We start from the raw sequence: 13,846 nt of genomic DNA, 5'->3' as shown, positions 1-13,846 counted from the left end.
ATCTCAAAGAACTCTCAACAGGTTTGTCAGACAGGATTTTCTTGAAGGAAACCATGCTGACTTTGTCCTATCTTGTCCTGTTTCACCAAGTACTCCATCACCTCATCCTTAACAATTGACTCTAACATCTTCCCAACCACTGAGGTCAGGCTAAAGGTCTATCATTTCCTTTCTGCTGCCTTCCTCCTTTCTTAAAGAGTGGAGTAACATTTGCATTTTTCCAGTCCTCTGGCACCATGCCAGAGTCCAGAGTTTTGGGAGGGGTTGATGATGAAATGTATCAATTCCTACCTGAGAAGCAACTGAATCCATTCTGATTTGCCTGTCAGTGTAACAGGTCCACAATAGATGCCATTTTGTTGGTTCTTCACTAAACCCTGGGACATCTAGACAGCAAAGATGCATAATTCAGGATGCTCTGTATCGACCACAGCTTGGCATTCAGTGCCATCATCCACTCAAAATGAATCAATAACCTTGGTCTCAATGCTACCTTGTGCAATTGGATCCTCAGTTTCCTCACTTGTAGACCCCTGTCAATTCAAATCAGCAACATCTCCACAATTTCTGTCAAAACAGGTGTACCACAAGGCTGTGTGCTCTATTCACTTTATTCTTATAACAGCACAGCAACAATCCCTCACTCAATATCAGCAAGACCAAGGAGCTGATTTTTGACTTCAGGAGGAAAGAACCAGAAGTCCATGAGCCTGTCCTCTTTGGGGGATCAGGTGGAGACGGTCAGTAATTTTAAATTGCTCAGCGTTATCATTTCAGAGGACCTGTCCTGAGCCCAGCAGCCAAGTGCAATTACAAAGAAGGAGCAGTGCTTGTACTTCCTTAGAAGCTTATGAACACTTGGCATGACATCTGAAACTTTGACAACCTTCTATAGATGTGTGGTGGAGATATTGACTGGCTGCATCATGGTCTGATATGGAAACACCAATAGCCTTTATTGGAAAATTCTACAAAAAATAGAGGATATGGCCCAGTCCATCATGGGTAAAGCTCACCCCACCATTGAGCACATTTACATGGAGTATTGCTGCAGGAAAGCAGCATCCATCATCAGGGATCCCTACCACCCAGGACATGTTCTCTTCTTGCTGCTGACATCGGGAAGAAGGTATAGGAGCCTCAAGACTCATACTACCAGGTTCAGGAAAAGTTATTACCCCTCAATGGTAAGGCTTTTGAACCAAAGGGGATAACTTCACACAACTTCACTTCCTGTCACCGAAATGTTCCCACAACCTATGGACTCACTTTCAAGGACTCTTCATCTCATGTTCTTGATATTTATTGCTTATTTATTTATTATTATTTCTTCATTTTATATTTCAGTTTGTTGTTTTTTGCACTCTGATTGAAAGCTCAGTTGGTGTGGTCTGTCTTTGGTTCTATTATAGTTATTCTATTATGGATTTATTGGGTATGCCTGTAAGAAAATGAATGTCAGAGTTGCATATGTTGACATATATTTACTTTGATAATAAATTTACTCTGAACTGTTTTGGGAATGAAACCAGAGAGTTCTGTGGAAAACATGCCTAACAAGGTTGGGAAAGGAACAGAAAATACTGGGAGATTCATTAGGTCAGCAAGCAACTGTGGAAATGAAATGAATAATGTTTCTGCTTATAGAATTGTGTTGCTTTGTTAGTGGGTTGGTGTTTCTGCTGGCAAATAGGTAACTGAGTATTTGTTTTCCCTTGTTTGGTAGAAGGTGACGAGTTGGGGAGTGGTTTACCTGAAGAAACTGAAGATGAAAATTCTGCTTCTCAAATAGCTGGGAAGATGCCTTCGTTTTGTGTCTTGCTCCATGGCAGTCTGAAAGTAGAGGGGATGGTGGCTATTGTGCTGCTTGGGTGAGGAACTGTATGACTGTGAAGTTACTCATAACTTAAATGTGACTAATGAGCAGATCTTATTCAATTTCATGGGAAGATGTTATAATTTTTTGCTTGCAACAACAGATAGAATGGTAGGGATGTGAATGAGCATTGCTTAATAAACTATATTAGACCAATACTCACCTTTTCAAGAATGTGAGGGAAGCAGAGAAAAGTTAATTTCCTGTGGATAAACCTGAATTTTAGCTTTATGCATTAGTTCTGTGTGGGAGAAGGATTTCTTCTATCCTCTTCAGTTCTGCTCCATGCTGTTTACTGATCCATGTCATTTCTACAAAGCTTGTTCGTATGTTTTCCAGAACAAGCATTATAATTATTCATCTCAGTTTTGGCTTTCTATGTCACTCACTATTGAAAAGGTGACTGACTGCCTGTAATGACTCATTTCTAGGTAACCTTATTGAGACTATTATAAAATGATACTTGGAAGACTTCGTACTCTTTCTTCCCCACCCCATTCCACTTTTGCCTTAATTTCCACCTCTTATGATTCATTCATTCCCTCTTGCCCATCAGTCCTGCTGCTTCTCACTGCAAAATGATGAATTGTACTTCATAAATATGCTATGTGTTATACACTGTTTTGTGGGTAAACCATGGTTTGGAGGAATATTGTTTCATTGGGCTGCATGTATGTACAATCAGTTGACAGTAAATTTGAACTTTGGACTTAATGAATGTACTTGGTTAATCAGGCTCTTGAAATTTTGGGATAACTTCACCCACCCCAACAATGAATTGTTTCCTCTACCTACAGACTCCCTTTCAAGGACCTCATCTCGCATTCTTAATATTTATAGCTCATTTATTTATTATTATTAGTTTGGTTTTTTTTCTTGTATTTGCAGTTGTCTTCTGCACATTGGTTGTTTGTCCATCTTTTTGTATGTGGTTTTCATTGACTCTATTGTATTCTTTGTAGTTCTTGTGAATCCCCACAGGAAAATGAATCTCATGGTTGTATATAGTGACATATATGTACTCATAATAACTTTACTTTTAACTTTGTCTAATAGCAACGCATTTTTTTCTTGTTTTCCCAGGCCTGATTGGTATGGGATGTTATACTCTCAGGCTGACAGTAAAAAGAAATCCAATCTGATGATGTCCTTGTTTGAGCCTGGTCCAGAGCCTCTTCCGTGGCTTGGGAAGATGACACAGTTAGGGCCCATTTTAGGTGAGTGTGAATTAGGAATGCCTAAATGGCCTTCTCTATATTTGATTCATCATTTCATTAAAAACATTATTTTGATTTGTTTTAGATGCTGAAGAAAACCCTTATGGTGAAGATGACAGCAAGAGCCCATTTCCCCTTCAGCCACGGACAAAGCGTAGCTATGCACAGAATGTAACAGTGTGGATTAAACCTAGTGGACTGCAGGTTGGCATTATGGGTTGTTGTGATACTGGACTGCAGGTTCATGAGTTCCCAATAGTCATTGCACTAGCTAATGGGTACATAGATCTTAATATTAATAATAAAAGAATAGGATAACTCATGGAAAAGTAAGTCCCCTCAAGGACCAAAGGTGTAATATATATTTATTTTTTATTTTTAGAGATCTAGCCCAATTAGACCCGTGTGACCAATTAACCTGTTAACCCTTGGTCTTTGGAACCTGGGAGAGAATTTGAAGATTCTGAGGGACCAGATAAATGATCACTGGGAAAGTCAGTAACTTATTAGTCACAGACTCTTGGAGCACAAAAGTAGGCCTTTTGGCCTGTATTGGCCATGATGGTTATCTGATTTTCTGCCTAGTCTCATCCACCTGCACCTGGACTCTATCCCTCCAAGCCACACTGAGTAATGTACCTATCCAAATTAAGTGCAGATAGATGGGACTAGGCAGAAAACCAAGCTAGAAGGGCCTGTTTCTGTACTGTAGTGCTGTATGATTCTATGACAACCACTCCTCTTGCTGCCTGTCCACTCTGGTTCCCTCTCTACTATGCCAAAGAGCCTGTATTGTGCTGCAGGTTTTCTGTGTTTCTATCACACAAAGAATACAGCAGGATATAGATTAGTCACAGTGGACAGAGAAATAGATGGAGTTTAATGTGGACAAGTGTGGGGTATTGCTCTTTAGGAATTAAAATATAAAGTGAAAATATACAATAAATGTCAGAACTGTTGAGAGCATTGATATTCTGAAGGATAAGCTCCTTGATGGAGACAGCACAAGTAAGTAGGTTGGTAAAAAGCAATGCTTGCCTTCATCAGTCAAGAAATTAATTATGAAAGTTAGGAAGTCATGTTGCATCTGTTTAAAACATTACTTTGAACCACTTTTGGAGTATTGTGTGCAGTTCTGGTTGCCATTCCACAGGCTTTGGAGAGAGTGCAGAAGAGATTCACTAGGTTATTAACTGAATTAGAGAGTATTACCAGTAAAGAGAGTTTGGACAATCATGGATCGTTTCTTCTGGAGAGTCAGAGGCTGAGGGGAGATTAGATAGGATTTTGTAAAATTATGATAGACTTAGATAGGATAGTCGTAGATAGAATGGCCTTATCTCAAACAATAATGAGGTGGCCTACAGGGAAGAAGTCATCTCTCAGACAGCGGTGTCAAGAAAATAACCTCTCCCTCAATGTCGCAAAATCAAAGGAGCTGGCTGTGGATTACAGGAGGAATGGAGACGGGTTAATCCCTATTGACATTAATGGATCTGAGGCTTGAGAGGGTAAACAGCTTTAAGTTCCTCGGCTTCCACATCACTGAGACCTCACGTGGTCTGAAAACACCAGCTGTGTGGTGAAAAAGGCGTAACAGTGCCTCTTTCATCTCAGACGGTTGAGGAAGTTTGGTATGGGCCCCCAAATCATAAGAACTTTCTACAAGAGCACAATTGAGAGCATCCTGACTGGCTGCATCACTGCCTGGTATGGGAACTGTACCTCCCTTAATCACAGGACTCTGCAGAGAGTAGTGCGGACAGCCCAGTGCATCTGTAGTTGTGAACTTCCCACAATTCAGGACATTTACAAGGACAGAAGTGTAAAAAGGGCCCAAGTCACCCCAACGATAATGTATTCTAGTTGCTACCATCCTGGAAACGGTACCGCAGCATAAAAGCCAGGACCAACGTGCTCCAGGACAGCTTCTTCCATCAGGCGATCAGACTGATTAACTCTTGCATGTACTATATTACATTGACTGTTCTAATTATAAAAAATTACCATGATTGCATATTGCACATTTAGACAGAGACATAACTTAAAGATTTTCAGTTCTCATGTATGTGAAGGATGTAAGAAATAAAGTCAATTCAATTTCCCCAAGGGTGGTAATGTCAGATATTAGATGGTATAGTTTGAGAGGGGAAAATTTTCAAAAAATGTGCAGGGCAAGTTATTTTACACAGGGAAGGCACTGCCTTTGTAGGAGTGAGTTGGGGCAGGGTGGAAGCAAATAATGCAATGTTTAAGAGTCATTTAGACAGGCAAATGTACAAGCAAATAATGGAGGGATCTGGATCATGTGCAGGTAGAAGGATTAGTTTAAACTGGCATCATGGTCAGTACAGACATCGTGGGCTAAAGGGCCTGTTCCTGTGCTGTATTTCCCACCTGGTAGACTGGTCCAGGTTATGGCACAAGGATCTAATGTGATATTAAACTGGATTCAAAATTGTTTTGGTGATAGTAGGGAGCTGTAGTGGTAGTTCTGCCTAGATATCTGTATTAACTGGTGTACTGGGACCTTTGTTGTTAAAATATGTATAAATGACTTGGAGAGAATATAAAGTTACTGATAAAAAGCTGGTGTATAAGTAGACAACAAAAGATGTCAGCTGAAGAGGGACAGAGTTGGCTGATGGAATTTAATCTGGGGAACCCTAATTCTGGTAGGACAAATAAACGGTAGGGACTTTAAAAGTGATAATGTACCGAGGGAACTTGGGATGCAAACCCATTGCTCTCAGAAAATGTTGACTCATGTGAATGGGATAATGAAGAAGGCATTTAGTATACTTGCATTCATAGGCCAAGGCATGATTGGGATGTTAGATTACATTTGGTGTTCTGGCCACCATGGTCATTGGGGAGAGAGCGTGGAAGATTTACTAGGAGGTTGCCTCAACTGGAGGGCTGAAGTTTTAAGACTATAAGACATAGGAGCAGAATTAGGCCATTCAGCTCATTGAGTCTGCTCTGCCATTCTATCATGGTGAATCCCAGATCCCACTCAACCCCATACACCTGCCTTATCGCCATATCCTTTGATGCCCTGACCAGTCTGGAAACTATCAACTTCTGCTTTAAATATACCCACAGACTTAGCCTCCACCCCACTCTGTGGCAGAGTATTCCACAGATCCACTGCTCTCTGGCTAAAAAAGTTCCTCCTTGTCTGTGTTCTAAATGGCCCAGAAGAGATTAACTTCTACAGTTGTTGTGGCCTATTCTGTGCAGTAGAGTAAATCACTGTAAATGGTGCAGGCTGTTTTAGTAACTGTTCTCAGTTTCTGATGTACGCTGGTTAATTCAGAACTTGTATAAATCCAAATGCAGTTGGTTATGAAACTTGGGTTAAGCCACCTTAGAGTATTGTCACCCTGTTACAGGTAGGACATGCAGGGTTTGGTGAAGCTGCGGAAGAAATTTGGATATGGATTTAATTTTGGTATACATAGTTATAGATATGGAAGGCATAAATAGAATCTTTCTTCTAGGGTAGAAATGTTAAGTACTAGAGGATGTGCATTTAAAGTGAGAGAAGAAAGTTTACATAATTTGTGTGCAGCAAGTTTTTATTACTGAAGGCTGATTTATACTTTTGCATTGACGTCGTAGGTACTGCATACTATATGCCATAGGGTGACGTGCAACTCCCCAAAAAAGTAACTCCCGCATCACGGCAACGCAGACCGCAACAACTGATTGGTCCGCTTGGTAGCATCGCATTTCTTACTACGCATTTCCGGTTGCTGCTTCTCCGCCATGCCTGTCCGATGCGAAATAGATGAACCAAATAGTCAAACCTACCTGCCAACATAGGAAAATGTTTGAAATGCATTGTCTCGTCCTTGTCACCCACGAAGAAACTCAACACAGTGGCATAGAAACCCCGCCGCCAGCTAGCATTTTCGTGCACACCAATGCATGCTCATTGCAGCGTAGAGCAATGCAGAAGTGAAAATCAGGGCTACGGCATAGCCCGTACGCACAACTATAAATCAGCCTTTATTTTTATTTATTTATACACACACACACGATTCGTTAGTTGTGTTTAAGAGGTTGTTAGACACATGAATACACAGGGAACAAAGAAAGAAATGTGGATCATGTACTAGAAGAAGATAATTTAATTAATGATTGTGTTCAGTACAGATATTGTGGACAAGGAAATTGTTCCTGTAGTCTAATGTTCTATGTACTGCCTTTCTGTGGGATTCTGAATTTGAGATTGTGCGCTCAGTTTATCATTCTCATAGCTTTATGCACGGTATATGGAGTATTGAGCCACCTGTATATTCTTTGCAGGGATTCACAGCATCAATAGATATCTCTAGAAACTCAAGCATGTATTAACATGTTGTGAAGGGAACATTGTTGGTCTGTTGATCATGTTCTTCTCCTGTTTTCAGACTGATGTTCAAAAGATTTTAAGAAATGCCCGAAAACTTCCAGAAAAGACACAGACATTCTACAAGGTAAATGGCTGATCTTTGAAAAATTTGCATTAGCTATGTTCAGGCATTCAAATCTGAAGGACATGATGATAAGAAACTGGGAGGGGATAGGTGGAAGAGATAAAATGCTTAAGGGGGAATCTGATAAGCGAGGACAGTGAACCACAGGAGATGGGGAAGAAGAAGGGGCACCAGAGGGAGGTAATAGGCCAGTGAGAAGAGCCAAGGAGCCAGAATGGGGAAGGGGAAAAATTACCAGGTCGGAGAAATCTGCATTCATGCCATCAGTTTGGAAGCTACCCAAACAGAACATGAGACATTGCTGCTCCAACTTGAGAGCGGCTTCATTATGAGAGTGGGGAAGGCCATGGTCCAACATGTCAGAATGTGAACGGGATGTCAAATTGAAATGAATGACCACTGGGAAATTGCACCTTTTGTGGTGGACTAAGCGAACTGCTCAATGAAGTGGTCCCCCCAATCTCCATTGAGTCTCACCAATGTGGAGGAGGCTGCTCTGAATATAGTATCTGGAAAAAATTTTCCCCAATGGAAAATTTCTATCTCAGCAAGGTGTTTTGCATTTTGGCTTTTTTTTCTAAGAACAGTACTGATTAAATATTTTTGCTTGGAATTAGATTGTGGAATCATGAGAGTGCATGAGCTTTCAAACATTCACCTCTTTATCCTGCCTTTCATAGCAAAGTATTCCTTGGATTATCTCTTGACCTCTTTCATGTTAGAAATTCTAACATAGATCATGAATGGATATTTTTTCATTCTAAAATCACTGATTTCTTGTGGCAGGGAATCCATTTTGGGTCCCACTTGATCTTGTTTACCAATTGAATCCCAAGTTCATAGCCCCTTATTCATCTATTCCCATCCCTTGATGGTAACTTGGGTACTAAATCTAGTCTAGACTTGCTGCAATTAACATACATAATGATAATGGCTGAACAGTTTGAGAGCTGAGGTGACACTCATAGTGGGGTGCAGATGCATGTTAGGAAAGAGTATGGATGTCAAAGCTGGACACCTTGGCTGGGTAATCTGCTGCTTAGTATCAAATCCTTTACTGAGTGAACACTGTATTTTAAAAACATCCTTCTGTGCTTCCTTCTATAGGAACTGAATCGACTGAGAAAGGCAGCCCTTGCATTTGGATTTTTGGACCTTCTGAAAGGCGTGGCAGATATGTTGGACCGTGAGTGCACACTCCTCCCTGATACTGCTCATCCTGATGCCGCATTTCAGCTCTCTCACGCTGCCCAGCAGCTCAAGTTAGCTGGCACTGGGAATTCTGAATATGCAGCTTATGAACACAATATCACTCCACTGCAGACAGATTTTTCTAGCAGCAGCACTGATAGAATTTGAGTGGTCAATATGGTATTTTTGGTTCACTTTTGAGGACCTTTTTTGATGTTCTAGTGCTGTGCACAAGGATACTGCGACAGATATGGGACTACAAGAAAAAAGGTTGCTGTATTTCTCTGGGATCTTAGTATACCACCAGGAAGTCTTAATTTTTAAATAAATTTCAGTTTTTGATATTGTTAAAGATGATTAAGATCTCCAAAATGTAATGACACTCTATTCATTTCCTCTGCATTCTGAGGGTACACGGCCTCTGGAACAAAACTGAATTGCCCTGAGATCTAACACTGATGATTTGTTCTAGCGATGTGTATACTACATTGGTAGTCACTAACATAAAACTTCATTGCGCACTGAGATCCAACACCTTACCTTTCCCACCCATCACCTTCTAGCTAGATCTCCTTCCTTTCTGCCCTAAAGGAAGGTTTATTCATTTCCATAGATGTTGCATGACCTGCTGAGTTCCTCCACAATTTTTGTGTGTTGTTTTAGATTTAACACTGATAGGGACATTGTTTAACAACATGTGTACTGCATTGGTAGTCTCCTAGCTCAGCAATCATTTGTCAAAATAAAATTCAGATAAAAAAGGCAAACTGCTACCTTCTGCAGTTTAGCTTTTGTGAATCCAAACCTAAATATTTGTGTGAAATTGTGTTAAACATAAGAAAATTAGACTACATGGATTGAACATAGTTTTAAACACAGCAATATTGTTCCAGTCCAAGAATCTTCAAGAACTATTTCAGGTGGTTCCTGGGGAATTAAGAGATATCCCTAACTTACACTCTCCTTTTCTTTAATAAGATCCTCTGACTCCAATCATCCTATGTGAATTCCATCCTTCAATTTGGAACTATTCTGGATCAGGATCAGAAATAGAATCAGGTTTAATATCATCGGCATGTTTAATACTGTATCATCATGGATGTGTTCAAGCTACCCAAACCCTATTTGTACAATGAACTCAGATTTTCTCTCTGCTACAGTGTACTATAACTTGCATTACAGTTTGCTTTGTCTCTTATTGCCCTAATTAATTTACTGATCTGTTTTATAAATGTTAGGATCACTCAGTAAATTTCCTTTTTAATTCTACCCATTATTACTAATATTTGGGGGTGATAAGACAGCCATTGCTAATCTTTTCTGATCCTTGCTCTTGCTTATCTACATCCAAATTTCACACCATGATTTTCCTAATATTCCTACTCCCCATTATACTGATTTCCTGCTTTACCAACACTTCCTAACTCCAAATGTTCAACCGTAGGACCTTTTATTAAAAGTTATACTGTTAATAAAAGACAAGACAACCAGCTGTTTACCCACTCACTGATGATCTTGGCTGGATCACTGTTCTGTGTTTTACCCTATGGAGATGTACATTACTTAAACTATGTATTCATTATTTAACAATCAGCCTTTGTTTATTTTACTCATATGTTTTAAATAGTCTCCCAGCCTACTGAAGCCAACTCATATCATGCCTTTATTTGTATTTTAACACCCTAGATTCGAATTAACCTAAATCATTTAGTCTTAATATAACATTCTATAAGGCATCTGCCAACAAGGAATGACACAAAAATCTTTGTATAAGACTGGTAACAATACCAGGGTGGCCATTTGGTTTATGTGAAACCTAGTTGCCTTCAATTAACCACTATGGTTTAACAGTGGCTTTGTTAGTGAGAATATTCAGTATCAAATCCAGAGTCAGTCATAGAATACTACAGTGCAGAAACATGCCCTTCAGCCCACCTAGTCCAGCTGATACTGTCATTCTGCTCAGTCCCATCAACCCTCACTTGGACCTTAGCACTCTATACCGCTCCCAGCCATGTACTTGAAATGTAAGCAAATTCTGTATCTTACAAAGAATGTTTCAGCAAAATAGGAAATGCATCTCATCCTTGCAAGATTATTTTCATAACATTTACATTTTTCATATCTTCATGCAAAGTGCATACAAATATTTCAGCTTACCTAAACATCTGCCTTATCCTCACCAATTCACCCATTGTCCCCTTGCATGCTGATTCACAATTAACAGAGAGTAAGATTTATCCGAGAACACCACTAATCACATTTTCAAAGGCCTACAATGCCTTGTCCATATTCCCCTCTAACCTACATAAGAAATAGGGGCAGGAGTAGGCCATCCAGTCCATCAAGACTGCTCTGCCATTCAATAAGCTCATGGCTGATCTGTCCGTAAACTCAGCTCCAATTACCTGCCTTTTCCCCATAACCCTTAATTTCCTTACTATGTAAAAACCTGTCTAACTGTATCTTAAATATATTTAGTGAAGAAGCCTCAATTACTTCCCTGGGCAGAGAATTCCACAGATTCACAACTCTCTAGGAAAAAGTTTCTACTCATCCCAGTCCTAAATCTTCTCCCCTGAATCTTGAAGCAACGTCCCCTCGTTCTAGTCTCACCTACCAATGGAAACAACTTTCCCACTTCTATCTTATCTATCCCTTTCAAAATTTTGTATGTTACTGTAAGGTCCCCTCTCATTCTTCTGAACTCTAGAGTATAGTCCCAGGTGACTCAATCTCTTCTCATGGGTTAACCCCTTCATCCCTGGAATCAACCTGGTGAACCTCCTCTGCACTACCTCCAAAGCCAGTATATCCTTCCTCAAGCATGGAGAACAGAACTGCACATAGTACTTCAGGTACGGCCTCATCAGTATCCTGTATAGTTGTAACATGACCTCCCTGCTCTTGAATTCAATCCCTCCAGCAATGACGGCCAATATTCCATTTGCCTTCTTAATAACCTGTTGTACCTGCAAGCCAATTTTTTGCGATTCATGCACAAGCACTCCCAAGTCCCTCTGCACATCAGAACAGCATGCTATAATCTTTCACCATTTAAATAATAATGTGCTCTTCTATTATTCCTTCCAAAGTGGATGATCTGGCATTTACCAACATTGTATTCCATCTGCCAGACCTTGGCCCACTCACGTAACTTATCTATAACCCTCTGCAGATTCTCCACATCCTCTACAATTTGCTTTTCCACTCAGTTTAGTGTCATCAGCAAATTTTGCTATGCTACACTCAGTCCCCTCTTCTAAATCATTAATGTAAGTGGTAAACAGCTGCAGGCCCAGCACTGACCCCTGCGGGACCCCACTCACCATTGACTGCCAACCGGAGAAACACCCATTTATACCAACACTCTGCCTTCTATCAGTTAACCAATCCGCTATCCATGCCAGTATCCGACTCCACGCATCCATCTGTATCCGTCTCTTGTGCAGTACCTTATCAAATGCCTTCTGGAAATCCAAGTATACAACATCCACCTGTTCCCCTCTATCCACTGCACTCATTATGTCCTCAAAGAACTCCAGTAAGTTTGTCCAACAGGACCTGCCCTTTCTGAATCCATGTTGCATCTGTCTAATGGAACCACTCCTTTCTAAATGTTTCGCTATTTCTTCCTTAATGACAGCTTCAAGCATTTTCCCAACTACAGATGTTAAGCTAACTGGCCTATAGTTGCCTATCTTTTTTTAAAAAAGTGGCGTGACATTTGCTGTCTTCCAATCTGCCGGGACCTGCCCAGAGTCTAGAGTTTTGATAAATGATTACCAACACATCTACTATAACCTCTGCCAATTTCTTCAGCACCCTGGGATGCATCCCATCAGGACCAGGGGACTTACCTACCTTCAGGCCCTCTCGTTTGCTCATCACTCTCTCTTTAGTGATAGTGATTTTATTGAGGTCCTCACTTCCCATTTTGTCCATAACATCCTTCTTTGGCATCATTCACATAGCACTCCAAAAACCATGTTTCTTCAGTCCAACATCTGGCACATCTTTCATCCTCTGTCTCTCCACTATTTAGAGTCCCAAAATTAAAAATGCCTTCTCGAACTGCAAACACGAGGAAATCTGCAGATACTGGAAATTCAAGCAACATATACTAAGTGCTGGTGGAAAGTAGCAGGCCAAGCAGCATCTATAGGAAGAAGGACAGTTGACGTTTCGGGCCAAGATGAAGTCCTGAGTCCCAATGAAGGGTCCTGGCCCGAAATGTCAACTGTCCTTCTTCCTATAGATGCTACCTGGCCTGCTGCGTTCCACCAGCATTTTATGTGTTGCCTTCTCAAACTTCCTAACTTTGCCTGAAGATTTTTTTTCAAAATCTGTATTAGCCAATCCTTTAGTCATCATTGTAATCTTTCAGCTGATTTTGCTCTTCTGCCTTGGGAAGATGAGTCACACAAAAATGCTGGTTACACTGGTTGGGTAGAGGCTTCTGTGAAGCACACTAGCAAAGCCTAAATGTGCTGACTTTTTTTAAATTTAGAGCTAAAAAGTTCTGTGCAGTAAATGTTATCTTATACATTCCTTTTTTTAATAGGTCTCAGCCTTAAAGTTTATATCATTATTATTCTGCCACTAAGATAATAAGAGATTTCACTTTAGATATGTTTCTTTTTAAATGTCATTTACCTTGATCACTTTCCTCCAATCCAATCATAAATGTACAGGTGCTGCCCACTTAGTAAAAATCACTAGCAGGAGGGAATGCAGAGTCATTAACTTCACGGTTCAATGAGACTGCAGAAATGTTAACTTTTTTGCCACCTCAGTAACCAATAACAATATTTTAAAGTATAAAATAGATTTCAGTGCAGTTCAAATAATGTTATACACTGTTCAATTGATGTGACTGAATGACAGAAACAAAGCATTTACATAACTTGCATTAAATCTGAAGCAGATAGGTTATCTAGTCTGCTGTAACACTTGCTTCTGTTTAAGACCTGGATCAAAAGGAAGGTATGTGTGTGTCTGTATGAGAGAGTGAGAATTTTTTTAATGCTGCCAAATTCTGCAGTGATACATGGCCATGGTAATCAAAAGTACAGAGA

The 13,846-nt window shown here is 40.2% G+C and overlaps 1 protein-coding gene across 4 annotated transcripts in view; it reads left to right on the top strand.

Moving 5' to 3' along the window:
• The window catches only part of ints14 (integrator complex subunit 14), a 146,077-nt gene that overhangs the window by 29,455 nt on the left and 102,776 nt on the right, over positions 1-13,846 (top strand). For 2 of the 4 annotated variants that reach the window (XM_059953155.1, XM_059953154.1), the window contains exons 8-12: positions 1,727-1,871; positions 2,960-3,093; positions 3,179-3,297; positions 7,512-7,577; positions 8,685-8,763. In XM_059953155.1, coding sequence (XP_059809138.1) covers positions 1,727-1,871; positions 2,960-3,093; positions 3,179-3,297; positions 7,512-7,577; positions 8,685-8,763 — 543 coding nt within the window. Of the gene's footprint in view, positions 1-1,726; positions 1,872-2,959; positions 3,094-3,178; positions 3,298-7,511; positions 7,578-8,684; positions 13,617-13,846 lie in introns of those variants that run through there. The other 2 variants (XM_059953153.1, XM_059953156.1) reach the window with 1 other exon arrangement.

The sequence above is a fragment of the Hypanus sabinus genome, chromosome 28 (assembly GCF_030144855.1).
Source record: "Hypanus sabinus isolate sHypSab1 chromosome 28, sHypSab1.hap1, whole genome shotgun sequence".
NCBI classification, from domain to species: Eukaryota; Metazoa; Chordata; class Chondrichthyes; order Myliobatiformes; family Dasyatidae; genus Hypanus; species Hypanus sabinus.
Note: the sequence above shows the minus strand (reverse complement) of the source record. Positions and strands in the feature narration are given on the sequence as shown.